This window comes from Bipolaris zeicola, assembly GCF_000523435.1.
Source record: "Bipolaris zeicola 26-R-13 unplaced genomic scaffold scaffold_165, whole genome shotgun sequence".
NCBI lineage: Eukaryota > Fungi > Ascomycota > Dothideomycetes > Pleosporales > Pleosporaceae > Bipolaris > Bipolaris zeicola.
In genome coordinates this window covers 1-25,005 of record NW_006912214.1, presented here as the reverse complement: position 1 = coordinate 25,005, position 25,005 = coordinate 1, and the positions used below count along the sequence as shown (strand labels likewise).

At 50.2% G+C, this 25,005-nt stretch overlaps 11 protein-coding genes across 11 annotated transcripts; 6 read left to right on the top strand and 5 right to left on the bottom strand.

Annotated features, from left to right (window-relative positions):
• Positions 1 to 522: 522 nt before the first annotated feature.
• COCCADRAFT_104058 (uncharacterized protein) lies at positions 523 to 2,122 on the top strand (the record flags this gene model as incomplete). Its single annotated transcript, XM_007717104.1, has 2 exons — positions 523 to 582; positions 653 to 2,122. 2 exons carry the CDS (start codon positions 523 to 525, stop codon positions 2,120 to 2,122), a joined length of 1,530 nt encoding a protein of 509 aa, XP_007715294.1.
• Positions 2,123 to 2,956: 834 nt separating this feature from the next.
• On the bottom strand, positions 2,957 to 7,316 carry COCCADRAFT_104049 (uncharacterized protein; the record flags this gene model as incomplete). Its single annotated transcript, XM_007717103.1, has 2 exons — positions 2,957 to 6,061; positions 6,477 to 7,316. The coding sequence occupies 2 exons, from the start codon at positions 7,314 to 7,316 to the stop codon at positions 2,957 to 2,959; spliced, it is 3,945 nt and encodes a 1,314-aa protein (XP_007715293.1).
• A 997-nt stretch (positions 7,317 to 8,313) lies between these two features.
• Positions 8,314 to 9,469, bottom strand: COCCADRAFT_28697 (uncharacterized protein; the record flags this gene model as incomplete). Its single annotated transcript, XM_007717090.1, has 3 exons — positions 8,314 to 9,022; positions 9,073 to 9,285; positions 9,453 to 9,469. 3 exons carry the CDS (start codon positions 9,467 to 9,469, stop codon positions 8,314 to 8,316), a joined length of 939 nt encoding a protein of 312 aa, XP_007715280.1.
• Positions 9,470 to 9,845: 376 nt separating this feature from the next.
• COCCADRAFT_39365 (uncharacterized protein) lies at positions 9,846 to 10,641 on the top strand (the record flags this gene model as incomplete). The annotated part of the gene is made up of 4 exons (XM_007717102.1): positions 9,846 to 9,848; positions 9,916 to 10,129; positions 10,252 to 10,439; positions 10,486 to 10,641. 4 exons carry the CDS (start codon positions 9,846 to 9,848, stop codon positions 10,639 to 10,641), a joined length of 561 nt encoding a protein of 186 aa, XP_007715292.1.
• Positions 10,642 to 11,479: 838 nt separating this feature from the next.
• On the top strand, positions 11,480 to 12,490 carry COCCADRAFT_104059 (glycoside hydrolase family 128 protein; the record flags this gene model as incomplete). The annotated part of the gene is made up of 1 exon (XM_007717101.1): positions 11,480 to 12,490. The coding sequence occupies one exon, from the start codon at positions 11,480 to 11,482 to the stop codon at positions 12,488 to 12,490; it is 1,011 nt and encodes a 336-aa protein (XP_007715291.1).
• Positions 12,491 to 13,406: 916 nt separating this feature from the next.
• On the top strand, positions 13,407 to 15,104 carry COCCADRAFT_104063 (uncharacterized protein; the record flags this gene model as incomplete). The annotated part of the gene is made up of 2 exons (XM_007717100.1): positions 13,407 to 13,827; positions 13,900 to 15,104. 2 exons carry the CDS (start codon positions 13,407 to 13,409, stop codon positions 15,102 to 15,104), a joined length of 1,626 nt encoding a protein of 541 aa, XP_007715290.1.
• Positions 15,105 to 15,521: 417 nt separating this feature from the next.
• On the bottom strand, positions 15,522 to 17,350 carry COCCADRAFT_104044 (uncharacterized protein; the record flags this gene model as incomplete). The annotated part of the gene is made up of 5 exons (XM_007717099.1): positions 15,522 to 16,058; positions 16,109 to 16,468; positions 16,522 to 16,784; positions 16,840 to 17,248; positions 17,303 to 17,350. 5 exons carry the CDS (start codon positions 17,348 to 17,350, stop codon positions 15,522 to 15,524), a joined length of 1,617 nt encoding a protein of 538 aa, XP_007715289.1.
• Positions 17,351 to 19,318: 1,968 nt separating this feature from the next.
• On the bottom strand, positions 19,319 to 20,293 carry COCCADRAFT_104039 (uncharacterized protein; the record flags this gene model as incomplete). Its single annotated transcript, XM_007717098.1, has 1 exon — positions 19,319 to 20,293. One exon carries the CDS (start codon positions 20,291 to 20,293, stop codon positions 19,319 to 19,321), a length of 975 nt encoding a protein of 324 aa, XP_007715288.1.
• A 1,291-nt stretch (positions 20,294 to 21,584) lies between these two features.
• COCCADRAFT_104040 (uncharacterized protein) lies at positions 21,585 to 22,123 on the top strand (the record flags this gene model as incomplete). Its single annotated transcript, XM_007717097.1, has 3 exons — positions 21,585 to 21,707; positions 21,761 to 21,962; positions 22,011 to 22,123. 3 exons carry the CDS (start codon positions 21,585 to 21,587, stop codon positions 22,121 to 22,123), a joined length of 438 nt encoding a protein of 145 aa, XP_007715287.1.
• An 828-nt stretch (positions 22,124 to 22,951) lies between these two features.
• On the top strand, positions 22,952 to 23,701 carry COCCADRAFT_104009 (uncharacterized protein; the record flags this gene model as incomplete). The annotated part of the gene is made up of 2 exons (XM_007717096.1): positions 22,952 to 23,000; positions 23,079 to 23,701. The coding sequence occupies 2 exons, from the start codon at positions 22,952 to 22,954 to the stop codon at positions 23,699 to 23,701; spliced, it is 672 nt and encodes a 223-aa protein (XP_007715286.1).
• Positions 23,702 to 24,525: 824 nt separating this feature from the next.
• COCCADRAFT_104012 (uncharacterized protein) lies at positions 24,526 to 24,684 on the bottom strand (the record flags this gene model as incomplete). Its single annotated transcript, XM_007717095.1, has 1 exon — positions 24,526 to 24,684. A coding segment is annotated over one exon (159 nt), but the record flags the coding sequence as incomplete, so codon positions are not given.
• Between the last annotated feature and the right edge of the window lie 321 nt (positions 24,685 to 25,005).

Genomic DNA, 25,005 nt, shown 5'->3' with positions numbered 1-25,005 from the left:
GTGCACTGCCTTAGAAGCGGTGGGCTCAGTACGACCGCAAAGAGTTGATTCTGCGACAGCACTGGCGCCCGATCAGAGGTGTTTTACAGCGATCGTCGGAGTATATATTCACACGACCCACCGGCGGAATGCAGGGTAAAGGGTCTTTACAACGGTGGGGCGGAGGTCTTGGCGTTCCAGTTCGAAGACTCTGATTGGTTGCGCATATTGGACCAGAAGAGGATAAGAGTGAATGTATGTGATTGGGCGGGAAAGCTGATAAAGCGGGGCGTATTATGACTAAGGTACCTTATTCGGGCCTCGCGGATTCTCAGCATCGTCATAGACATGTCCACACCAATGGGTGAGCTGCTTTGCTGTCAACCTAATTCAACCAATGTACCCTTGCTGGCGATTAAAGGAAGCATGCCATCCGATTCTGCAAAGGGAACATTCTGCGCTGGCCTTGCGCGTTAACCTGTTTGTTGACTAAGTAGGTAGTCGGCGTACACCCGCCTCTTCATTCTCCACACTTAGACCGCCATGGTCGGGGTTCCAGGGCGCTCCAAGGGATGTGTTGACTGCAGGAAGAGGAAAAAAGGTGTAAGTCGAAAGCCCACTTCTCGCCACAGAGTAGTAGCCAGGACCCTGCGGCTGATGTTTATTCCTCTAGTGCGACCTAGTCCAACCCGAATGCGGCCAGTGTAAGGGACGTGGGATAAAATGTGGAGGTTACGACTCTGATCGCATCTTCATCTACCAGCAAGGCACGCTAAGTCGGGCTGCCGCGCTCAAAACAGACAAATATGCGACCGTCAAGACATCGCCAACCCAGCCAGATCTGCACGACTACCAAGTGGTGCATCATTCAAAGTCCACCTTGGCTGTACAACGATGCGACGTACGCCCCACTCCTGTGAATTTGATACTTCCCCAGAGCCTTGCCAAAGCGGCCTACAGCGAGAGGACTGTTGCTGCGTTTCTGGAAATGTACAGCCCTGCAGGGATAATACGTAACACCAATGTCGACGCAAGGGAACTGTTTAATTTGCTACCTTTGCTCAGTACACGTGATGAGGCACTGCAGATGGCTACCCTGGCCGTCGGCATGACACAACTGGGGATTACCACAGGGAATGAAAGCCTTACCCGGCACGGCAGGACGCTATACGGAAAGGCGCTCAAGGAAACGGCAATGGCGTTGCGGAATCCTGCTAGAGCAAACAGCAAATCACTGCTCATTGTGCCTCGCATCATGGGCCTTTTTGACATGCTATATGGTGCTGAGCCTGACTCGTCTAACCAAGCTAAGAGCTGGCTCAGCCATGCGGAAGGTGAACTAGCTATGATCATCAGTCGTGGACCCGAGGCGTTTGCTGCCGATGATGCAGCCCACATGTTCTTTACCACTGCCAGATACCGACTGCTGGGACCCGCAATACGAGCCCGGAAGCCGACCATCTTCGATGCACCGGACTGGAAAACGCTACCTTGGAAAGGAAGAACAAAATCGTACGAAGATGCCCTCATGGACATAATGTGCGGCATACCAGAACTCCTCTGGTCGGTCGACAAACTCCAATTCACCTCCTTAGATACTGTTGACAAAGAGAAACTCAGACTCCACACCCTGTCTAAATGCTGGACCATGCATTTCCAGCTCGAAAGCTGGAAATCAGCAGACCTAGACTCCATATATACCCCTGCCTTTGTAGATCTATACACCACAATCTCTTTTCCGAACATCGACATCGCCTGCCTCACCGTTCGCTACTGGCTCATCTGCCTCTTCGTCTACTCCTCCCTCGACATCGCCTCAGGCATTGACCCTGCAGACGACTACTCCCTCTCTCATCCGGACCGCCCGCACCCCCGCCCCTTTGCCCGCATGATCACCCGCTCAGTCGACTACTTCATGCAAGAAAAATTTGGCGTCACAGGACTAAGCGCCATGTGGTTTCCCCTCGGCAACACGCTCTTCTACATGAACCGCCACCGTGATGCCGACGAGGCCTACATCACTGCGGTGATGAAGGCATGGGAGAAACCCAAGCTACCAAGTGCAATGAGAGAGTTTCTCAAGAGCTTCCGTATGACGGTAGATTTGAGGACGCTTTCTGCGCGGCCCTTGAGCGAACTTTGAGTCGAGTTGCGTACATTAGAGTGTATGACTGATACCCTGTTTTTCTTTGTTTTATACATACAAACAACAAAAAACTTGTTTGAGATCCGAAACTCCTACCACGATTATATCATGGATGCTCCCGGGAACACCCGTTTCCCCCCCTCTCAATCTGCCAAACCCTATTAAAAACATAGGCCTACTTACATAAGGTTAACCTTGCATACGCATGTAAAATCAGCCCCACACCCGCCCGCCACTCCTACTACTACTCTATCCGCCAAGCCTCATCACAGCCCACCGGATATCCCATATCCGTCGGCCTAACTATTGCTCCGCCTGTCCCAAATGCCAAAAAGAGGATCAACCCCCCTATCCCTTGGCCCCGTTAACGTTACAATCAACAACCTTATTGTATTCGCCTTCCCCCCCTCCATCCCCGTTTTTTTCTGCGGGTTCAGCGTGGCGGTGACACACTTGGCATGGTACGATGTTACGAGGAAGAGAAGAGTGTTGACGTCTGTGATTTTGGAGTGGGATCGAAGATGCAGTGGGTTGGAGGGAAGGGGGATTGCGTGGCTTTTTGCTGGGTTGGGAAAGGGTGGGGAGAGGTATAAGAAGGGGGGATCTCGCAGCGCCCTTATTAGAGGGGTATAAGACAACGAGGTTTGTCTTTGCTTGAGAGAAACGGAGAAGATGAGGGGAGATGGCACGATGAGTGTTAGAAAGGCAAGAAAACATGAGATACTAGAGGTATAAATCTCAATTAGACGAGAGAGAAGAGTCTACATTCGATTATTACATCACAAAATTCTATTCTCCATCACCACAAGAGACTCTTGTTTCATTATCTCCCTAATTATTCCTCACACTCTTCTCTTTCTTCCCCTTCTGCACCTGCTTCGTCTTAGCCTTCTTCTTATTCCTCTTCCCCCCTTCGCCATCACTCTCACTAGCCCTCTTCGCACTACCCTTCCCCTCACTCGCCTCCCCATCCGCAATCTCACCGTCCGCCTCCGCCTCTTTAAGCAACAGCGTATTCAGCGCATCAGTGAAATGCTCCAACTCGCAGATATCGCCGATGCGCACGCGCATGTAGTCGAACGCAATGGCGACTTTGAGGTCTTTGTTGCGGATCTTGACTACTTGCTCCATTTTGGCGAGTGATGACGACTGGCGCTGGAGGGTGGGGATGGGTTTGGCGGCGTCGCGCGGGGGTGGGGCGCTGGTGGGATGGATGTCCATATTGTCTGCGTTTTCGAGGGTAGGATCGACTTCGTCGTCGTTGTCTGTGGGGTCTTCGGCGGTTTTTGACGGGTCGAGGAGGGGATCTTCTTGCTCGCCGTCTGTGACTGTTTGTAGGACCGGGATTTTTTGGTAGCGCTGGCTGAAGTGGGTGAGGACGACTGCTTTGGCGTTCATTTTTGCGCCGATGCCCAAGGCTTCGGAGGTGGTCGAATGCTTCTTTGCTTTGGCATCGCCCAAGAGCGCGTCGTCAAATGTTGCTTCGTGGATGAGCACAGTGGTGTCTGTGCCGATTTTTGAAAAGTGCCAGCTTGGTCTGCAGTCGCCTGAGTAGCTGACTTTGAGCGGCTTGACACCTTTGGGGTCTGAGGGTGAGCGAGGAAAGGTGATTGAGACGGCCATGGAGCCATGGCAATGCGCTACGAGCGCAGTCTGAATATCCTCGAAACCAAAGAACTTCTCATACACTGATCTGTGCACTTCTGGATTTTCTGGTCTCTCCTTTCCGAACGTGTTCATGATCGAGAGTCGGGAAGAGCTGCCTTGTTCATTGGCAGTGATTTGCAACGGCAAGATGCGACTGTATCCGAAATCTTCAATCGCGGAATACTCATGCAGCCACTGGAGCATGCCATTATGTGAAATGACAGATAAACCATACGCACTGATGTCAATGCCACCCACAGTATTGCCGAGTGGCTGCAGGTTTGGCACACTGTTGTGCACTACTTGGTACCAGGCCCGGATCACTGCAGCTGTCCCCAGATGATGATCAGCGTGCAAGTGGCTGATCCAGATCGCCCTCAGATTCTTGAGAACATCGATGAGCTCCTCGTGGGGAAAAACTCTCGCAAGCTGTCCGAGCGTGTTCTCGCCGCAGTCAAACAAGTAGTTGCCAATGCCGGGAACCTGAACCAAAGTCGCAGAAACATTGCGGTACTTTGATGGTAAGGCCGAGCCCGTACCGAGCGTAATGACTTCTGTATCTGGACGCGCCAGGAGTTTTCTCCACTTGTTCATGTCCTCGCGATTGTGTTCCACTACTACCTGAGCTTCCTGGGCCAACTTGAGTACCTCGATCGCCGTGTCTCGTCTTGCCGCCTCGACGTCAAAAGGCCTCGAGATCGACTCTTTCTTCATGATAAATCTTGGCATAAGTGCAAAGGTCAACCCTCGGTCAGCAGCAATAACACCCTCTGGCAGCTCAGATGACGCCGACTGGCCGGCTCTGTAGATACTCTTCTGAGGGATGCTGGTACTGTCAAACACGGGCGTGGAGTATCTGGCAGGATCTACTTGTCCAAGACGCGTAGCTTGAATGGCAACCGAGTCATTAGTCATACGATTAGGAGCAGTATCTATAGAGGATATGACATGTTCCACGTCACTCAGTTTCTTCATGAACTCTGTTAGAGTTGGGTGGCCTGCCACGCCCGGGCCAAGCATCCAGACGATAGCTCCGATACCCTTCATGACTTCTGGCGAGTTGAGCTCCTCTCGTTGAACAACACTTTCAACATAATCGACTGAGGGAACATCAAGAATAGCGATTCCTTGACCAGGCCTATCCGCACCCATGACTTGCTCCGGTGTGACCCACTCTCCACTAGCATTCTGGACTGATATGCCTTTGGAAAGCTGGCCAAATTTTGGCCCTGGGGTGATGCCCAGCTTTTTCGCACGCGCAACATCAAACTGGCCACGGGTAGGGTGCGATCGCACAATGTACGAGACGCACTCCGAAGCAGGTTTAGTCGGCGGGAGAGCCAGAATCTGGGCGCCAGGCCAAGGTGTCCGTGTCCATACGGTGATATCGGGCAGAGGTTCTGACCCTCCTGGCTTCGGCCCGTTGTAAGGTTCATAGCTGTGAGTTTCCGGGTTGCGAACAAACATAGCGGCTGGCATTTTCACCTCTGAGATGTGTTGCTCGACAAGGGTGTCAAAGCTCCAATTGGAATCAAACATGAACTTGATGGTCGCAGTCCGTATCTTATCGTATCTGACTTCGCGAGCTTCTGGAGTTTCGTTTTCTGGGGCCTGGAAGTCCTCGAAGGTGTTCAGACACGTATCAAAGTGTCGTCGCCGTTCCTCTATTTCGGCTTCTGTTTGTGCATCTGGTTGGGAGCCAGCTGGAGAGACCGACATGGCCCAAACATTGATGTTGGAGTCTTGCCATGTGGGAAGTATGACACCATTCTCATCCTTAGCCGGTGAATGGTTTGTGTATTCGGTGGCAGCAATGGGTATGCCTTTCCGAAAGATGAACCTCCGGCATGTACCCAGTGTGTGCTTCAAGTTGGGGGGACCGTATACATCAAAATGTGGCTTCGGCGGTATTTCAGCCTTCTTGCCTCGCTCCTGAGCCAGTCGGAAGGTTTCCATGGAGGTGGTGTAGGAGCTTGTGCTTGCGTCGGCCAGTGTGAGCATCATGCCAATGAGCCCGCCCATATTCTTCCATTCGGCCCTGCCAGTGAGGAAGAAATCCTGTGCCTTCAACAAGCGCGTTCCCTGTTGCACCATTGCACGCTGTGTACCCTCTGCCATGCTGCCAAAGACATAGTGCTTGCTTGCCGTGCGCAGTACGAGCGCAGTACCTGGGCTGTCGGCCGTCGGCGTAGTAATGACTTCAATGCTGCAGGACATGTCTTTTGAATTCTTCCTTAGGCTGCTACTATCCGCAAGTGGTCTGCTTTTTGCATCGACGGGTTCGAGTGGCTTAGCGGGCGGTAGGAGGAGAGGCTGGAATCGAAACTCCGCCCGGGGTCGACTGTATGATTTCAAGAAGCGGACATGGATCGTGGCGACCGTAACACGACCGGTGGCGCTTAGTCTGGAAGCCAATTTGAAGGTGTTGGAAGCTGGTACAAAAATGCGTGCGCAAAGTCATTGCAGAACCTCGCCCGCGTCACTTTTTTGGCCATGGGTCCGTGCGAGCAAGATCAAGCGGTCCTGTTCCGCGATCCGATCCCTGTCGTCACTACCCCCCGCCATGCCACAATATATTCGTGATCTGGGTATCGTCTTTCATTGTAATTTGGAACTAACTGATTTTCCATATCCTTCGCCCACACTCTAGTTATGCCTTCCTTCTCAATCCTCATGCCTTCTTCCTGAGCGCTCCTCCGTCTACCGTGATGTCCTGGCCAGTCACGAAGCCTGCCTCAATCAGATACAGCGCAGCATCAGCGATATCCTTCGGTCTACCAGCTCTGTTCGTTGGGTGGTCTGAAATATCCTTTTCGCTGATTTGACTGGCCCAATCTGTCCCCTTCTCGTCGCCCTCCTTGCTCTCATGTGCCACCTTGATGCGACCGGGCGCAATGAGATTAACCCTGATACCTAGATGCCCCAGACTGATTGCCATTGAGTGCATCAGTCCAATCAGACCAGACTTGCTTGATGCATATCCCTCCTGGTTGGGGTCCGACTGGTGTGCGCGGAATGAGCCAATGTGTATGATACAGGGTCCTGCAGGGCTGGAGTTGTTTGCATTCTGCATGTGCGCCCCCTCTTCAACATCCGAGGCTCGTGCCTTCATGTAAGGAACACATGCTTGACTCATGGCAAATGGAGCAGTGAGATTCGTGTCGATGTACGCCTGCCACTCATCAATTGTTGAGGGGTCTTCCATTGTCTTGCCGTCCTTCCACTGGGGACTAGCAATTCCACCATTGTTGATGAGAACATCGATTCGATCGTTAAAGAAGCTGGCAGCCTCCTTGACTTTGGCTCGGATCTCATTCACGTTCCGAAGATCGCAGATGGCATATCCTAGTCTACCGTCCGCGTAGTACTGCTGGAGGTGAACTTTACACGTATGGTCGAGTTCTTCTTCGTCAATGTCGAAGACGTAGGCGTGGTGACCAGCCTCAAGCATCATCCTGGTCAATGCTCGGCCAATGCCTCGAGCCCCACCAGAAATGATAATGTTCTTGTACAAGGGTGCTACCGGTGCTTGGGGAGACGCCATTTTGAAGTATGGAGATGGTGTTGTGTTTAGGTAGAGACCTTGTCTGCATCAACAACCGCAGTTTTAATGTTTCTACTGTTTCTACCAGTACGTTGATCTGACGTCACCCCTCAACATATTGTTTATCATCACTGTACCTCGATGCGGAGGCAAGAACGTCCATTAGCGTTCCGCTACTTTTCCTGCATTCCAATATCACCTATTTTTACAAACCCATCGGACTACCCAGGATACGGAAATCTTGTCGTTTTCTTGTCGCATACATGTTACCACTAGACAAAATTGAAATGAGATGACTCTCCTCACCATATCCCCTTTTTCTTAGTCATGTATTTTTTTAACATAAATTGTAGACTCTACTACCTACTTCCGACAATCAACGTGGTACAGAGCCAAACAACTGACAATCTCGATGTCTGTTATTCTTTTTGGTCATCAAGATATTCATCTGCTACACAGATCAGAAAACAATGATGTACACGAATCTGAAAGGTGCGACTATGATACAATATATTTGCTAGAAGGCAGTCAAAATGTAGTCGCAGTGTTTCCCACTGTGAGCGGCATAATCGGCCCTTCCTACTGCTGTCCAATAGTGCGAGGCAAACACACACTAACCAAGTGGTGGGGATCACTGGGACTTATCGGAGATAACAAGCATATATTTTGTTCGAGAAAAAAATCCAATATCAAGGCTAATTGAAGACAATACATTTTTCAACGCTGCTGAACCATGACGGCAACTATGCAAAGGCCAAAGCTGCAACTCAAGCTCATGTTCTCGATGCACCAAGATAAACATCACGACGCATTTTTTTTCAGAAGCTGGTTCAATCGAACAGTCCAAATCGCATCCATAGATCTTTTATCAAAACAAAAGATTCCCCACATGACGCCTGAGAAACACCAAGTTCCATGAAAGTACAGGTATATGACCACATTGCATGCATCGTTCAAATAAGAAAAAGCGCCGTTAGCCCATCGCACCTAGCCCCATTTATTGCGAACGCTGGTAGACACCCACAACCATGGCGTGGTCACGCTCGAAAGGCTCGAGGGTAAGCTGCTCCTTGGGCTTGATGCCCATCTCTCGTAGCTTGGCGACTTCCTGTGCGAACACGGCTTCTGGAGCGGCCGTGGAGTCGATACAGTTGGCTTTGATGGAGATGACGATACCGCCACCAACCTTCAAGAACATGCCAGCGTTGAGTCCGACAATACGCGCTTGATCAGGCTGAGCAACATCAGCAAAGATGCAGTCGACCATGCCCAAAAGCATCCTGTATTTCGATGGGTGCCTAGCGTCCTCGACGATGGGAATGACGTTGGTGCGGTGGGTGGCCATGTTGATCAGATCACGGCCAGAGCGGTGGGAAAATTCGACGGCGAAGACAGTTCCTTCAGGACCGACGATATCGGCAACGTGGGAGACTGATGTGCCGGAAGCAGCACCAAGGTAGAGGACCTTGGAGCCAGGGCCCATGTAGATGTTGTCGACACCACCCAAGATACCAGCAGCCAACTTGGAACGGAAGGGGTTCCAGACACGGTATTCGGTGCTGCTGGCCTCGGTCTCGCCATCCTTTGCGGCGCTGGCGCCAACGCTAATGCGCTTCTCTCCGTAGACGGACTCTCCGGGGGTCAGGTTCTTGGTGACGAGGAGATCTTCCTTGCCACGAGCGACGAAGACACCAGCATGGCGATGGCTAAATCTAAGGTTAGCTAGAGGTATACTCTGGACGAGGACTCTACTCACGGCTCGACAATAACCTTGGCTCCGCCGCGCGCGCCTCCGCGACCACCGCCGCGAGGACCACCGCGGCCTCGTGGAGCACCACGGCCACCACCACGGCCTCCGCCACGGCCACCACGATCACCACCACCGCGGCCTCCGCCACGTCCGCCTCTGGGAGTGAAGCCACCGCGACCGCCACGGTCACCACCGCCACGACCACCGCCGCGACCACCTCTGAAGATATGTTAGTAAAGTTTTTTTTTCTCAGAAGCATTTTAGACTTGAATCGATTGAGCGACAGGCCGAAGTGAAAAGTTTCAAGTTGGCGCAGTACTGCTCAAAAGACCATATCCCAAGTCTTTTATAGCTCGCGATGGAAGTTCGAGTAGTGGGAGGCATACCTGGGAGTGAAGGCCATTGCTACTAGGTTCGGAGTTTTCGTTGAAGCTTATGGAGATGAAAAGGCTATCGCGCATCGTTAATTTTGAGATCCGAAGTGGCAATGTACATGGTACTAACTCTTGATATGTAATTCCACTCGGTGCGCAGCGATATTGCGCGTTGAAGTGGGTGTGGATACTGGGTGTCGCGGTAGAGCGATGGATACTGCAGGAGCTTGAAGTTCGAGCTCAAAAAAAATCCGAGTATTAGTCTTAGCGCAGAACCGCGCGCCAAGCACGTGACATGGCCCGTGCAGTGCTGCCGAGCCGCTCTGCCCACATCGAAAATTGACATGAATTTCCCAGACACCACGTCGTCAACCTCCACTAACACCCACAGCACAAATCGACAAAATGGTACGTCTACCACCGCCACGATGCATCATTGACTTTTGCGACTCGAACATGAAATTAATTTTTGCAGGTTCGCTACGGAGCAACCTCCATTGACGGCGCAAAGTCTGCCCGCGCCCGCGGCAGCTACCTCCGCGTTTCCTTCAAGAACACCCGCGAGACCGCTCAGGCCGTCAACGGCTGGAAGCTCGAGCGCGCCCTTACCTACCTCGGAAATGTCCTGGAGCACAAGGAGGCCGTTCCCATGAGGCGGTACGCTGGCAGCACTGGACGCACTGCTCAGGGTGAGTGGCCCTGAAATTGATTGGCGCATTGGCGCGATGGGAGGACACATGCAAGAGATGGGACTTGAAGATTGGATGGAGTTTGATTTGGCGATGGCAGGAACGCACGCTGACTTGAGTAGGCAAGGCTTTCGGTGTTTCCAAGGCCCGCTGGCCCGTCAAGTCCGCTGAGATCCTCATCGGTCTCCTCAAGAACGCTGAGGCCAACGCCGACACCAAGGGCCTCGACACCAGCAACCTGATCATCAAGCACATCCAGGTCAACCAGGCTCCCAAGCAGCGAAGGCGCACTTACCGTGCTCACGGTCGTGTACGTATACCGAGACAAATCGCGCAAACTTTCCTAACATGAACAGATCAACCCATACATGTCCAACCCCTCCCACATCGAGCTTATCCTTACCGAAGGTGCCGAGGTCGTCCAGAAGGGTCCCCAGACTCTCGAGCGCCGCTTGAACTCCAGGCAGCGTGGCCGTGCTGTCCGCAAGGCCATCACCGCCTCTGAGGAATAGAGTAAATAAGAGTGGTGATGTTGCGGCGAAGAAAACGGTCAAGGCATGGGCACGGTTTGGAGTCAAATGAGCGATGAATCTTTAGGGTCTTTCACACTCATCATGTATGCATGATATGGCACTTCGATTTCTACGGTGTCTGGTCCATGAAATAAATAGGGCCAAGGCCTGGTTCACACAAACATCGATACCGTATGCGCCTATGCCAATTCCGTCGCCACCTTTGTGCTTCTCCGTTGTGACACCCTCCAATCCGAGATTCTGCGACCGCCATGTCCACACATCACACCACATGGAGGCTGGCGTATAATGCTATGATACTTGTAATGAATGCACGAAACACCATAGTCAGCATAGCCTTTTAAGTAAATTGGAAGCTACCTTTCTATGGGAGCTTCGGTCTATACCTCTTTGTGCTAACTTCCAGACAGCTGGATGGACATACACTATCCTCCTTTGGGACTAGCGTGTCACATTGCTTTTGGCAAGTTGAGGATAAACATCGGTGTATTCCAACCGCTCAATGGCTGTTTTACGGCCCCATTTGGTCCGAATTGCTCCATCGAGGTACGTAGCCGCTGATCTTACGTCGCTTGCCGTTCGTCATATCTTGCGTCGCCTTGCTCCAACCGGGCTGACCAACTTTCCCGTGATCAATGACGCAAGCCCAGCACGAGCCTTGCATGGGCATGTACCTTGCCGCAACATGTATGTAAAGATAAGAGCTAAGGTATACTCTGGGATCCGTTGTCAATCGTCTTTCCCCAGATATCTCTCTTCTTTGAAACATTAGCAAAGCTTTTGTGGATATCCAATTTGCGATTCCACAAGTACCAACATGCCTCGCCTACACCCATCCAGACAACACAAACAACAAATGAGACTCACCACCACCGTCCTTTCGATACTCGCCACAACGGCGCTTGCACAACAGTCAAAACGTGGCTTTGCATTCATTGGCGACACGCACAAGTCTGATAATCGACTTCTCACCTCCGAAACCTCGCAACTATCATGGTACTACAACTGGTCACCCTACCCAAACAACGATCTTATCCCAGCCGACCGACTTGAGTTCGTGCCTATGATTCATGGTATCGACGCCACCAAAGACCAACAAACTGAGCGTGTAATACGAGGCTTGCCAGAGAGTAGCAAACATCTGCTATCCTTCAATGAACCGGACGGCTCAGAAGGCAGTGGCGGAAGCAGCATAAGCCCCGAAGATGCTGCGAAAGCTTATATCGATTACGTTGTTCCCTTTCGCAACGGCGACAGCGGAGGCCGAAAATGGTTGATCAGCCACCCTAGCACAACTGGTAGTCCAAACGGTCTTGACTGGTTACGTCGATTTAACGAGTCTTGCTACGATATTGACTCTGAAAACGGTTGCCCAGCCGACTTTGTAGCTGTGCATTGGTACGGTGTTTTTGATGGCCTTGCGGGCTGGCTAGGCACCCTAGATGAGTTCTACAACACCAACACATCGCGAAGCGTCCCGTTGAAGCTCTGGATCACGGAGATGGCGCTGCCCCAACAAGACGCAGATAACACCGTGGATATGATGAACCAGACGCTACCCTACCTTGATGGTGAGGAGAATGTCGAGAGATATGCATGGTTCGGCGCGTTCAGGCCCGATGACGCGAATGAATGGACCGGCGACGGGGTAGCATTGTTCAATGATGATGGCGGTCTTACGGAGCTGGGAGCGCTTTATATGGGAGACGGATTTAAGGAGGGGCAGAAGGGAGAAGGTGCAGAGGAGGATGCTGGAAGTGGACTACGTGTCAGCGTTGGAATGATGGCCGCTCTCGCTGTATGCGCTACGGTTTTCGGCATGTTGTAGATGCGTTCCAGCCGAATTATCGCGTTCGTCTTACTCTAGATACCCTAGCCTGTTTTTAGATACCACTGATGCGCTTATAGGAGCGCTGCATAGCATGAATTATAGATGATTTCCTCAACTTTGAAGTGTGTATGTCTTGTTCCAGTCGAGGTGGCTTATCCGAAGCGGTTAGATATTTACCTTGTTGATAGAGATATCTCGGAATGGCTGCAAGATGATTTGACGATGCGAATAATTATTTATTTTTGATGCACTAGTTATTGTCCCTACATGTGCTTTGGTGTACTAATTACATACATCTTCAGGCGGTGATTCCGACGATAAGCGAGTCCTGTGATATAGTTGATACGAATTTTTGGTATGAGATGATCAAATAATCAAACGCTAGTTTTACCTCCAGGAGTATCAAGATGTACCTCTTCTTCAATCGATTCATGAGTCAATCGATCACCCCAGGCTTGCGTTTGGTGCAAATCTGACCGCTTGTTTACATGACAGTTATCACGTTCACTTCCCTTCCCACTTGGGCTGAGGCAAACAGATCGAACGCAACTTTGACTACTATTCACAATAAAGCTAGCTATTTTCGTTTCAATTTCATTACTTCACAGTCACTGTGGATTTGGCTTACATATCATCCCAATATTCCACACACTCACTTGGATTTTGCACTTAGATAAAAACCATCACCCCACTGTGAGAACTCATCTACCACAGCCATTGCCCCAAGTCTCAACCGAACCCCCTCAGGTCAACCGTCAACAGTTCGAAATCACATCCTTGAATACCAGATAGTAAGTCACAAGCTTGTTGCCGTACGGTGGCGTCAAAACATAAAGCCGCCTTTAGATCTCTATCAGAAGACTCTGAGATTGGTGCTGACAACATTGAGCAAACTAACATAAAAGCAGTCGCCATGTCGTCTCCAAGCAACGCCAAAGGTGAACGCGTTATTGCAACCAAAGCACCACGTCAACAGCCCTCTTCTGTCACCTCCGAGCCGACCATCTCTCAATTGCTCCATACGCGTCCATGGCTCTCACGCCCTCAGTCTGTGTCAGAACGAGACCTCTTCATCATCCATTGTCGTGATAACCTTGTCCCCGGTGCCACAGGCCCGAAAGACTGGGATGAAGTGACTGCCGAGTACAACCAGAAGTTCCGCGAGCAAATGAAGCCATTGTCATGGAAGACACTAAGCAAACGCTGCGGCATCGCCCGCAAGATCTTCATGGGCGAAAACGAAGACTATGTCCACGTACTCACGTACCCAGTCCCCGACATTGATGCAGAAGGAGAATCTGACGAGGATGTGGATATGGACACACAAATGGTAGGTGAAGAAGCGTTGCTTTCTGATCCTACTCAGCCTACCCCCCAACCTCCCAGCCCTCCCCCTCCGACCCCAGTTCCCTTCCCTCTACCCTCCTCACGCTCGATGCCCGGATTCTACGACCCGGCATCCATCCCAAAAACCTACATCACACCCACCACCCGCGCAAAATTCCACATCCGAAACCGCACAACTTCGTTCATGCGCTTCCATTTCCTGAACTCCAACGAGGAGCGCCTGGTCAAAGACAACCCGCAATGCGTCGATATCAAGATCATGATTGCCAACTCACCTTTCTATGCCCGAAGCCTACACCGCAGCGCAAACTACACGATCATCGACGTCCCCGAGAAGTTCACCGCACGCACGGTCAACGCATTCATCCAACTCATCGCTCCCGTACGCGCAACGCAGCTGCCCGAGCACTACCTGTGGAAAGCACAAGCGGCCACATCGGATGTGTACGACCGGTTTGGCGTTGTGAAGGCTGAGAAGATCGAGTGGACGGTTGTGAGACTGCTTGATCTGCTGTTTTTCGCAGAGATACTCGAGGTGGGGTGGGTTGTCGATATGGTTATTGATCGACTTCACTTCCTGTTCGTTGAGCAAAAGCGACTCAGTCAGATCGATGGTGCGGTGAGCGATACTCGTGTCTCTAGTCGATCGCGCGCGTCTACAGTAGCTATGTACCCGACCAAGCTCAGCGCAGAGGACTTCGGAGAAGGCATCGTCACGCATCTAGCGGAGGTATCGAAGGACGTGCAGACGCTGAGGTTCATTGCGGATCTGATGCGTGGACTTGGTAGCAACACGGATGCGACGTGGATTACCAGGGTATCCAACAAAGTAAAGCAAGTCTTTACTTATGCGTCAGAGGATCATCTCATTAACTGCTCGCGCGAAGAGCACTGCAAGAGGTATCATCATCACCCTCATACTGCACGCGGCTGCTACACATCTCACATCGTCCATCCACCATCTACGTTCATCAGAGCGCTCTACAACTTCGCCACACCGGAAGAGCTTATCAGACACTCGAATGGACTGTTGCCGAGCGGTGCAGGCGGTATGTCGCACACTGAGTTAAGTAAGCTGAGGGAAGAGAAATCGGTGCCTGAGATATTGAATGCGGAAAAGAAAGTGCTGGAGATGGAGAGTCGTCTGGAGAAGGCGAAAGCTGCTTTGCGATGGGCACGGGATGCGTTGGGGGATGAGAAGCAGCATGCTATGCGAGAGGCAGGCGAAACTGCCGAGGAGATGTATGGGCCCAGTCAGCTTTAGCGTAGAGGACTATTGTTTACAGTCAGCTGTCGTACATCCGGGAAGTTGGATAGGCGTTTTGTTCTGGTATCAGTGAGCATGGAAAAGGAAGCTGTAGGAACTTGGCGTTGCTGTTGGTGTATTTGTGGATCTAATGCTTGAGACGTAAATGTATGTGTTCCTGTTTCAGTTCCTGAAGTACTCAGAAAAGGCATTATGAAATACGGTATTATGAATGTTTGGATGTTAAAACAGTCTTGGAATCTTCTAGTGATTTGCTTTCAATTCAGACTTTAATCCGTGCCTTCATTATCATACTATCTTGTGATGGTAATGTGCAAACTATATTTAACACCCTTCCAAATTGATCGGTCACCGATGTATCGACTTTCGTCTGAGACTTCACAAGAAATAGCCAGACTGGCAGCATCCTCGTATTTAGATCTTCTCATGCTCAAGAACATTTCCTTGTCCATCAACAGCAACCTTCTTCTTCATAAGCGATGCGTTTCTTGGATTCGGTGCATTAAAGATGTCATCGATTTCTTCAAGAGTACGGTTCTTGGTCTCTGGAATGAAGAGCCAGACAACGAATGCCTGGACGGGGCACCAGCAGGCAAAGACAATATACAGCTTCCAGCCGATATTTCTCAGAGCGACAGGATACGCGAATTGGTTGATCAACATAGCCGCTTGGAGCGCAACCTGCGAGAATGCCATGCCTTTGGCTCGTATCTCAAAAGAGAGCACCTCGACTGGGTAGAGGGCTTGGAGCGGCGTAATACCAAAGGCGAAGACGGCGTTGAAGAGAAATACTAGTGCGACAAAGGCGTTGCCAGCAGGGATACTGTGGTGACTGTTCTGATACGAGACTGCCCCAATAGCAGCAACCCAGACGAAGCTGATGATACTGAATGTGCCTATCAACATGGGTCGGCGGCCGAGCTTGTCAACGAACGTAGCACCAATGACAGCCTATTGTATTTTGTTAGACTGAATACCATGTTTGATATTAGAAAACTTACAAAGGTAAGTTGCATGCAGCTCTTGCCCAGGTTGATGTTCATTTGCTTGATCTCTGATGTAACACCAGCCGATTCAAGCACTCCCGCAATGAAATAATCCACGGCTCCATTTCCGGCCCATTGAGCAGCGATGGACACTACGCAGTTGCAAGCAAGACGGTAGCGGGCTGGGCGGCTCATGAAGAGAGACCTGTAATCCCACCAGCGCTTATCACCTCCATCCATGTTTAGATAGATGTTATACTCATGGACTTGCATGGAGACCCATATGCTATCCTCATTGCCACAGCCATGATACTTTGAAAGAATTTTCTTGGCTTCTGTCTGTTTGCCACGAGTGTAAAGCCAGCGAGGCGATTCCTTTGACAAAGTCAGTATGCGTGCATCTCAGCGCCTTAGTCAGTGCAGCTTACGGGTAAGAACCAGGGTAGTACAACGAGAAGGCCTGGAAAGAGCATCTGCATCCACACAGGAATTTTCCAGGACTGATTGCCTGCAAGATTCGCAGATCCACGCGTAACGCCGGCTGCAAGAATCGATCCAACAAACCAGAACGTATTGTAAAGACCAGTTATGACACCGCGATGAGACGGATGCGCAGTCTCGATGACGTACACGGGTCCGGCAGTCGACATTATCGGGACGGCAAATCCAAGCAGAAAACGACCGCCCATGACTTATCGGAAAGTTAGTGAGATTTGCACTCGCCATTGTCGATCGGAACGACTTACATTGCCCTACAGGGCTCGAAGCGGGGGAAGTCGCTTGGATAATTACACCGATGCAACCAAGAGTGCCTCCGATAACCATACCGACCCTGCGGCCCCAGGTATCACAAGCCGGGCCGATGAAAGGAAGCACGACAACACCCCCTATCTGATACATTGATGTCACGATACCAGCCCAAGCACCGGTACTTTGGACATTATAGTATTCCTTGAATTGCTTATTGGTGAGAAGAGCACCGAACATGGAGCCATCGAATCCGTTGCAGGTGGAGCAAAAGAAGCCAACAAACCCGCAAATGTAAAGCAGGATGGCCGAGCTGGTGAAGAGCTTTACGGGCTCTTTCAATCTGGCTTCTGCAATTGCCTCCGAACCTGCGACAATGGCGATTTCTGACACAACATTCTTGTTGGACTATCATCGTGTCAGAAGGTGAGGGCGAAACAAAGTTTGAAGATTAGTACTTACGGCATGCTCCGCGGTCGTACTGACATGTGGTTCCTTGGATTTCGCCATTGTTTTGGCAGAGACGCTTGCAATGAAGGAGGTGTGGAGAAGCTTTTGTGGGGAAACGATCAGACTATAAACCATCTGGGGAGAGGCATACAAGCCGTTCCATCTTGACAGTGGATCGGCCTATGGCCCGAAATGGCCGGCTTATGCAGTATTCCAGCCGCGTTGAACCAAGACCAGAGTTCCAGAAACAAGACGCCAAGCAAAGGAAATAAGAAAACTCTAATCAGTCGTCCTATTAAAAAGCGGTTTCCCCGTGGCTAGGACAACCCTTGATAATTATGTTGACATGGATGTGCGCCATCGCCTCAGGGATCACGGAGATCCGGGAGGAGCCCCTTCCTTGGGCATCTAACGGAACAAGCAAGCGCAATAGTTGGCAGCTTCGAAGCAGATGGAGGTACCGTAGAACGTACTGGATCTTGCGAGGCGTCAAATAAGGTTGCGATCTCTGACGGTAAGGGACTCCACTGTCATGTCATTCGTTGATAATCGTGCATTATTGATGTTCTACGTGAATCAACCTCGCCGTTTACTTTAAAAACGGCGTTTGTATCGCAACAGGTGGAACGGTATGCCTCCGTATCAGCAGAGAAACGTCGATAGGTATTGATCTAGAAGGCGGACTGCTCACTTTGACTGCAGTGTTTGGCGATTGAGACACAAAACCATTATTGGACGCAAACTGCATAGTTCGAACAAGCTCCAGTTTGGATGTTCTTGAAGCGCGTGAATATGGTCCTTGTTCATGTTGTCCGCATTTCTTATGGATGGCAGCGCAGCGTTGGCGGAAGTACTAGCGTCTGGCTTTGCATCTGAGCCATGGCGTGGGCATGAGAGCACTAACGAACCAAGTCGATATTCATTACGATAATGCATACTGATCAAAAGGGGGGTATTAAGACGGGATCCTGGTGCAACGGAGGAATTTCCTTCGCTCCAGTCACGTCTAGCGGTTGTCGAGTTGAGGTAAAATACGTGCCGAGCGGGGTAGATGTGTTGGACAAGCGTCAGATTGGTACGTATTCTGCATCACGGTAGGCGTACTGTTCGTCACAAACGGCCATCTTCCCCTTGCTATACCCAATGCGGATAAGCTATCGAGAGACGGTGTTGGTGTCCAGTCCATACCTTAAATCCACGGCCGCAACGATCTCGTGTTACCTTGCAAGTAAGACGGAAGGGAAACAGTCAGATGATATGCGGCAGGCTTGCAACGTTATGGACAGGGTGCTTCCGATGTCTCGGACAATGGCACTCCGGGCCGGTTTGGATTTGAAGACCAGCTAAACTCCCATTGGACTTCCCTATGGCAAGGGTAGTATGCCTCCAGAGTTCCACGGCATTTATCGGCGCTCTTCCGGGAGGCATACCCGTTGAGCATTTCCACAGTAGATATTGTGTCCGTCTTTGAATACTCGCAAATATTATTTCACGAGGTGTTAGGCCAAGATTATCTCTTCTATAGCGTACTAGTCGAACTGGCCATCTGTTTTGGGAGCTTGAAATGCACCATCTCAACACTGAGGTGCAGAAGTTTGACATCAGTACCACTCCAATCAATTCTAAGATATATTATTGGAAGTGACAAAATTTCCGTAACAAAACCACACGATCTTCAACACAACATTTTGCCGAGAAACTTAGGATATAATCAAGCATACTGCAGGTTGACGCATCCTGAACCTACACGGGCCCTGGTCGAAGTAATATATGCCAATATATTTTTACGTTCTCTATCCCAAAAGCCTCTATCTACTATAGTAGCATTTCCTAGCTATTCTGAACCTCTCTTAAGCATTGTGAAAGATAGAGACGTGGTACCAGTAGCCAGCGAGATACTGTATGAATGCGCGCATACAACCATCTTTTACTGCAAGGCTCATTGCTAAGACACACTTTAGGGCGAGTACACTTTCATGTGTTTGCTGTAAGAAATCATACTAATACCATCATCGAAATCATCAACATTCAAGCATAAGAAAGCATGGAGTCTCGAACATGCTCAGCAAGCGCTATCCCACACTCCCTCCTCGCAAGCAGCTCCTCACTCAATCCCGCCGCACATACCGCCTCAACCCAAAACCTACGCGCCAGATCACCATACTCCGTACAATCAAACAGCAAGTTAAGCTCATCAACATCCAACTCAACTTCTTCACCCCCATCAGCCAACATCTGCCAGCGATCCAACACCAACCCTTTCACATGCTCATCTTCTAACTGCGCAGCGAGACAGTATAGCTGTATGAGGGAAATCTCCTTCCCTATCTCTTGATTCGGCGATGCAGGAAGTTCATCTGAAGATGCGCACGCGACATAGCACTGGATGGCTGCTACTGCCGAGATGTTCAGCTCAACTTCCAGTTGAAGTTCGCTGCTTCGAAGTCGACCGAGAACACCGGAACTTCGCTGGAAAAGTTGGCTGTCGATGCTAATAGCGTCGATAGGTTCTCCATGCGTATTTAGGATCTGGATGGTGACGACACCGGTGTTGATTGCCGTTCCACGCTCGATGTAGTAACGCATGTCGGATTGGTTGCGAATGTCATCTGGAGGTAAATAGCCTGCTATATGCCCACGGGCAGCCTGTTTGTCCAGAAGCTCATACGTGTTCCCATATCTACGTTCAGTAGCGCTAGTTTCAGGACAAGGAGTTTGTTGGAACTTGTCTTTTTCCGCATACACGATTGTGGTGGGATAGTTTGGGTGGTTTGCTAGCCATGAAGTGCGATGCTGTCTCACTCGCTTCTCCATCGCTGCTGCAGTGACGGAGACATTGTATTTCTCGTTGTATGCTGTTGCTACGGCTCCCCATGTCAGAGGGCCATTTGTGGTGGAGGCTGTGCCGTATGCATCCGGTTTGTTGTTATCGCGCGTTATGATTATGAAATGGACCTGTTCGTCTAGAATTTGTTGCTTTGCACGTTTCTGCGCAGGGGTCATAGCTCGATGTGTTTGGCGGTGGTATTTCGCGGGTGGGCAACTAATGATAAATCCTTGCCTACCATGGCGGTATCTGGAGTTGCTGGAGGTGTCATCATCTGTAATGTTAGCAGCTGTATTGCCGCCATCAGATCGGTTGGCTTTTCGAACCAAACGGATGTTCTTCAGTTCTTTTGCCCACTGCCCTAATTTACTATTAGTCGTAGTCTTAGCACTGCGCTCACGTTTTGCCGGAGCCATGAGTGGCCGATATGCAGCGCCGAAATGGAGATATATCTAGTCCAGTTTGCGCAAGGAGATGCCCATTGTCTCAGCTCCATGAATGACCGCAGAGATCCTTCGCGAATATGCTATACACCATACTTCCATCCTGTGGATGTTTGCATTGAGCATCAACTCCTCCAAATGCTTCCAACCGTTTCTCACCATCAACGGACGGAAAGGGGGCCCATTGTCTATCAGCTCACCCTGACGGCGCTAGAGCATAGGAAAATTGCGTATACTTCATTATCCAGTACGTGATAATCTTCTTCCAAGATGTTAATCGTGGACGGGCCAAGGATAATGCATGCTTCTTGAGTTGGAGCCGGAACATTTTGAAGAAATTTCGCCAGGAGCATCTGGATAAAGCCCTACGTCAACAGTCGTCGCGTTGCACGTGATGCTTAGTCAGAGTTTGATCTCAATTGATTTTGTTCGCCTTTGACAAGAGGGTGCATCGGAGACGATCGGATCGTGTTTCTTTTTGCAGGAGAGACCACTGGAGTTCATTCCAGAACATAACTAAAGAGATAAGCAAATATACGATGCTAATTTGAAAAAACTTTCATGTAGGATCAATTGAATTTGAAAAATACATTAGCCTTGCAATAAAACCCTGGGAGTATACCTTGAGGATAGCTAATGCATCGCTGTATAGTTGTTTAATACTCGTGATATGCAAAACTGACAAAGTCAGCACGTATCATCTCGACTCAGACCCCTGTATGTATTGTGGCAAGTAAATAGGTGGAAAGGCGCAGTATAGCCCAAGCGTCCTTCTGCTGAGGTTAGATACACAGACGAAGGATTGTGGGCTTGTTGTTCTTGGCATCGCGTTCAGGGGTGGCCCCTGTGGCGCACCACGTAACTACTACGTATATTGCGGCCTATTTGTTACGAACTGCGGCCAACAAACCCGTGCGTGGCGCTCTTCTCCTTCATGTGGACACACCTCAGACCCGCGGAGTAATAAGGGGGGTTTGTGGTGGCAGTGTTGGCCAAGCTGGCCGCATGCTATCATGTGTGATGCATGAGAATTCAAGAATTGTCAGCCTCGTTTGGTGCCATGCGGCGGCTACCAGATCAACCGTCAAAACATGAGGTTCGTAGGTATGCCGGGCTGACCGCGCGCGAATGGGATGACGTATTTGTTGTGAGACCGTAATCTTATCCTCCTCACCCTCTGCGAAATCTGACCATGGATAGGCCATAATAACCAATGAAGCGAGGAGGCTCAGAGAGCAAGACCCTGACATACTATGGAGGGCTCTCGATCAAGAGACAAAGAACGCGATCATGAACAATGTCAACCAGAAGTTAGCCGAAAAGAATATTCGACCAGTGAGCTTGGAAGTCGTAGGGAAACGTCTCGGTCTGTCGTTAACTCGCATGAAGCATGAAGGCATGTGTAATCGTCTACTTCTTCAGTAGCTTAATCTGACTGTTTGTTGTACAGCTCGCAAGAAGGCTTTGGCTGCGAAACAGAAGGCACCTACTAATACTGCTGCCGTTGCTACTGGCACGCCTGCCCAACGAGCCCGGCCTTATGACCCTGTGCGAGACCTATAGTTTTGCACATGCATGCTCTTGACACGATTCATCTACATCCTCATACCTAGCTACACCTTCGCCAGGCATATTTGTTGCGCTATATCTACCTCCGCTAGATGGCATAACAATTGCGTTATGCGTATCTAGTAACGGCTTCGTTACACCATGGTTACGGAGGAGCTTATGACCAAGGCGAAAGTGACACAGCGCATCGATCGGTCCCTCAGAGAACATGTTCAACTATGTCTCTGGATTTGAGGAAATCTTTTCAAGTGGGCTGGTCTCCCCAGATCGATGCGGCGATAGCGAAGAACGTCCGGATCGACATTGACAGTTTTATCGTCCAGGAAAATTCGACCGAGGACCAGTCGGCAAGTTGACTAAGTCACTACTGCCGACACGGAGTGGATGTTGTTCAGAAGGCAGAATGAGATGATAGCAGCAAACAAAGAGAAATTTGGGAGCATATTTGAATGACGGGGTGAACGTTTTGTGCAGTTGAAGCGTGGGTTGATGTTGTACTCTGTCTTTCTCTACCTCCCGTAGTATGATGTCGGGCGGCGCTCGGCGGCAATATACTCGGTGATAGAAGTAGTAAATTCATCCGTTGCTCATCCCACGTGGTGATCGTTTGGCTGTACTGATTGACTCAAGATAAAATACTGCAATTGCAGTGTGTGTGTTGAACAAGAGATGAAAAAGGGGTGGGGGGCTGCCCTTCCCTTCAAGATCAAGGCTGTTATCGATAAGGACCACGTTGCAGGCATTAACCGCGTCCCGTACTGACCCTCCGATCCACCACCAACATGTGAAGCCCACGCGCCTACAGTACGCGTTGCGCAAACCATGTACCACCTTCTCAAGTCCATATACCTGCATGCGACGAGCAAAGAAGGTAACATGCACCCCCAGGATCACTTGATCTGAGGCCCCAATCGGCTATGCGCCCGCACTTTCTAACATTCGCGCTCAGAATACTCGGTCCTGCTCCTCGGCCTTGACAATGCTGGCAAAACAACTCTCCTCGAGCAAATAAAAGGCACATATACTTCGTCCAACGCCAACCTCCGCACCGTGCCCACTGTGGGCCAAAACGTCGCTACCATCGCTCTTCCACCGCCAAACCCGCCCATCTACCTCAAGATATGGGACGTTGGTGGTCAGCATAGCCTCCGCGGCCTATGGCAATCTTATTATAGCAGCTGCCATGCCATTGTTTTTGTTATCGACAGCAGCGATGTAGGAAACGCGACGCTAGCGGATCTGAGCGCGAGCAATGCGGCGAGCAATGAGGATATAGGCAGACTGGATGAGTGCAAGCTTGTCTTGGAGAGTGTATTGGCGAATGAAGAAGCGAGTGGTGTGCCTATACTTATTCTGGCGAATAAGCAAGATAGAGAAGATTGTGTGGAGGTGGTTAGGATCAAGGAGGGGTTCGTGCGGAGGGTGTTTGAGGGCGAGAAGGGGGGCAATATGAGGGATAGCCGAGTGTTGCCCTGTAGTGCGCTTACGGGTACGGGTGTGCAAGAGGCAGTTGAGTGGTTGTGCAGCAGGATGGCTTTTAACAAAGAGGCGAGGCCGCCGGTTATGCGGTAGTCTTGATGCTCTTCGGAGATGGACAACATTGATATACCCCAAGGCGGTTGACTAAGGTTTTCTAACTCATAGAGTTGATAGGAAAAAGGCAGATAAATTTTTATGTAAAAAATTGCATGAAACCTATGACCTCCAGGCCATCTAACCAAGACCAAGCAATCCAAGTACTTCACGACAGCAAGGCTTTTTATACACATGACACAATATCCAACAATTCAACTATCAACTTTCATCCAAAACAAATGCTAACACTATTCAGACAAACACCAACCCACACTTCAATCATTCCCTTTACACCCATCCGTCCAACACCTCGCCCTCACTCAAACCGGCGTCTGAAACGTCACCTTCCACTCATACCCCTTATGCTTCCCCGGATCATCATAATACTCAAACTTCCACTCTGTAGTCCCCAACCCATTAACACCCATTCATATTCGGCAGCATAGTCTTCTGTTCCCAATCCCACGTCGCCCAGCCAGCGCCCTCAATCGTATACTGTCCAAATAACACTTTGTACCAGCCCTCGCAGTGCCCGTAGACGTTTTTGGGTCCAGGCCACGGCCAATTGCTGCGCCCGGGATGCATTTTGTATTTTATGTCCCCGGCGTCGCGGATTCAACGGCCACCGCCCTGCCAGTTCATCGGGTTATCTTTCGTATTATATGAACTAATTATATTTCGCATGGAATCGATGCATTGGTCTCTATTGATTACAAAATTCTCATTTGCAAGATTAACGACTAAGTCGTGTTGGGCAGCCTGGTGGTGAAGGGGCCCGTCGGTCGAGTTTATGTCTGACGGCAGCACGCGGATCAGGCGACTTACAGAGGATTGAATCGTAAATCGTACGCTTTAGATGCGTCTCGCAGGTCTCCAGGCACTGTGAAAGCCACCTTGTCGGAAGTGATCTGATGGCCAAGCAGTCGTCCGGCACTAATTCCTACCGTATAGCTGTCACCGATAGCTATCCACCGTTTGATTCATTCCATATTGTTGGGATCACCATCTTGCTTCAGGGGGTGAGGAAGTCGAGGAGGACGATCAGTTGGCGGGCGAAAAGGACTTTGCACGTTGTGAGGTATAGCCATTAGCCACACTAATAAGAGCCAACAGATTGACAAGCGACTCTGAAATCACGATGAAAAGTATTGTTGGACCAGAATGAGCGACATGAATCAAGAATCAGAGGAAGGATGAGTGTGAACGTGTCAGACTGTGAGGGGTTTTTCTGATCAAGGATTGATTTGGATCACTGTGATAAAAGACTGTGATAATTGATGGAAGAAATTGATCGTATTGAT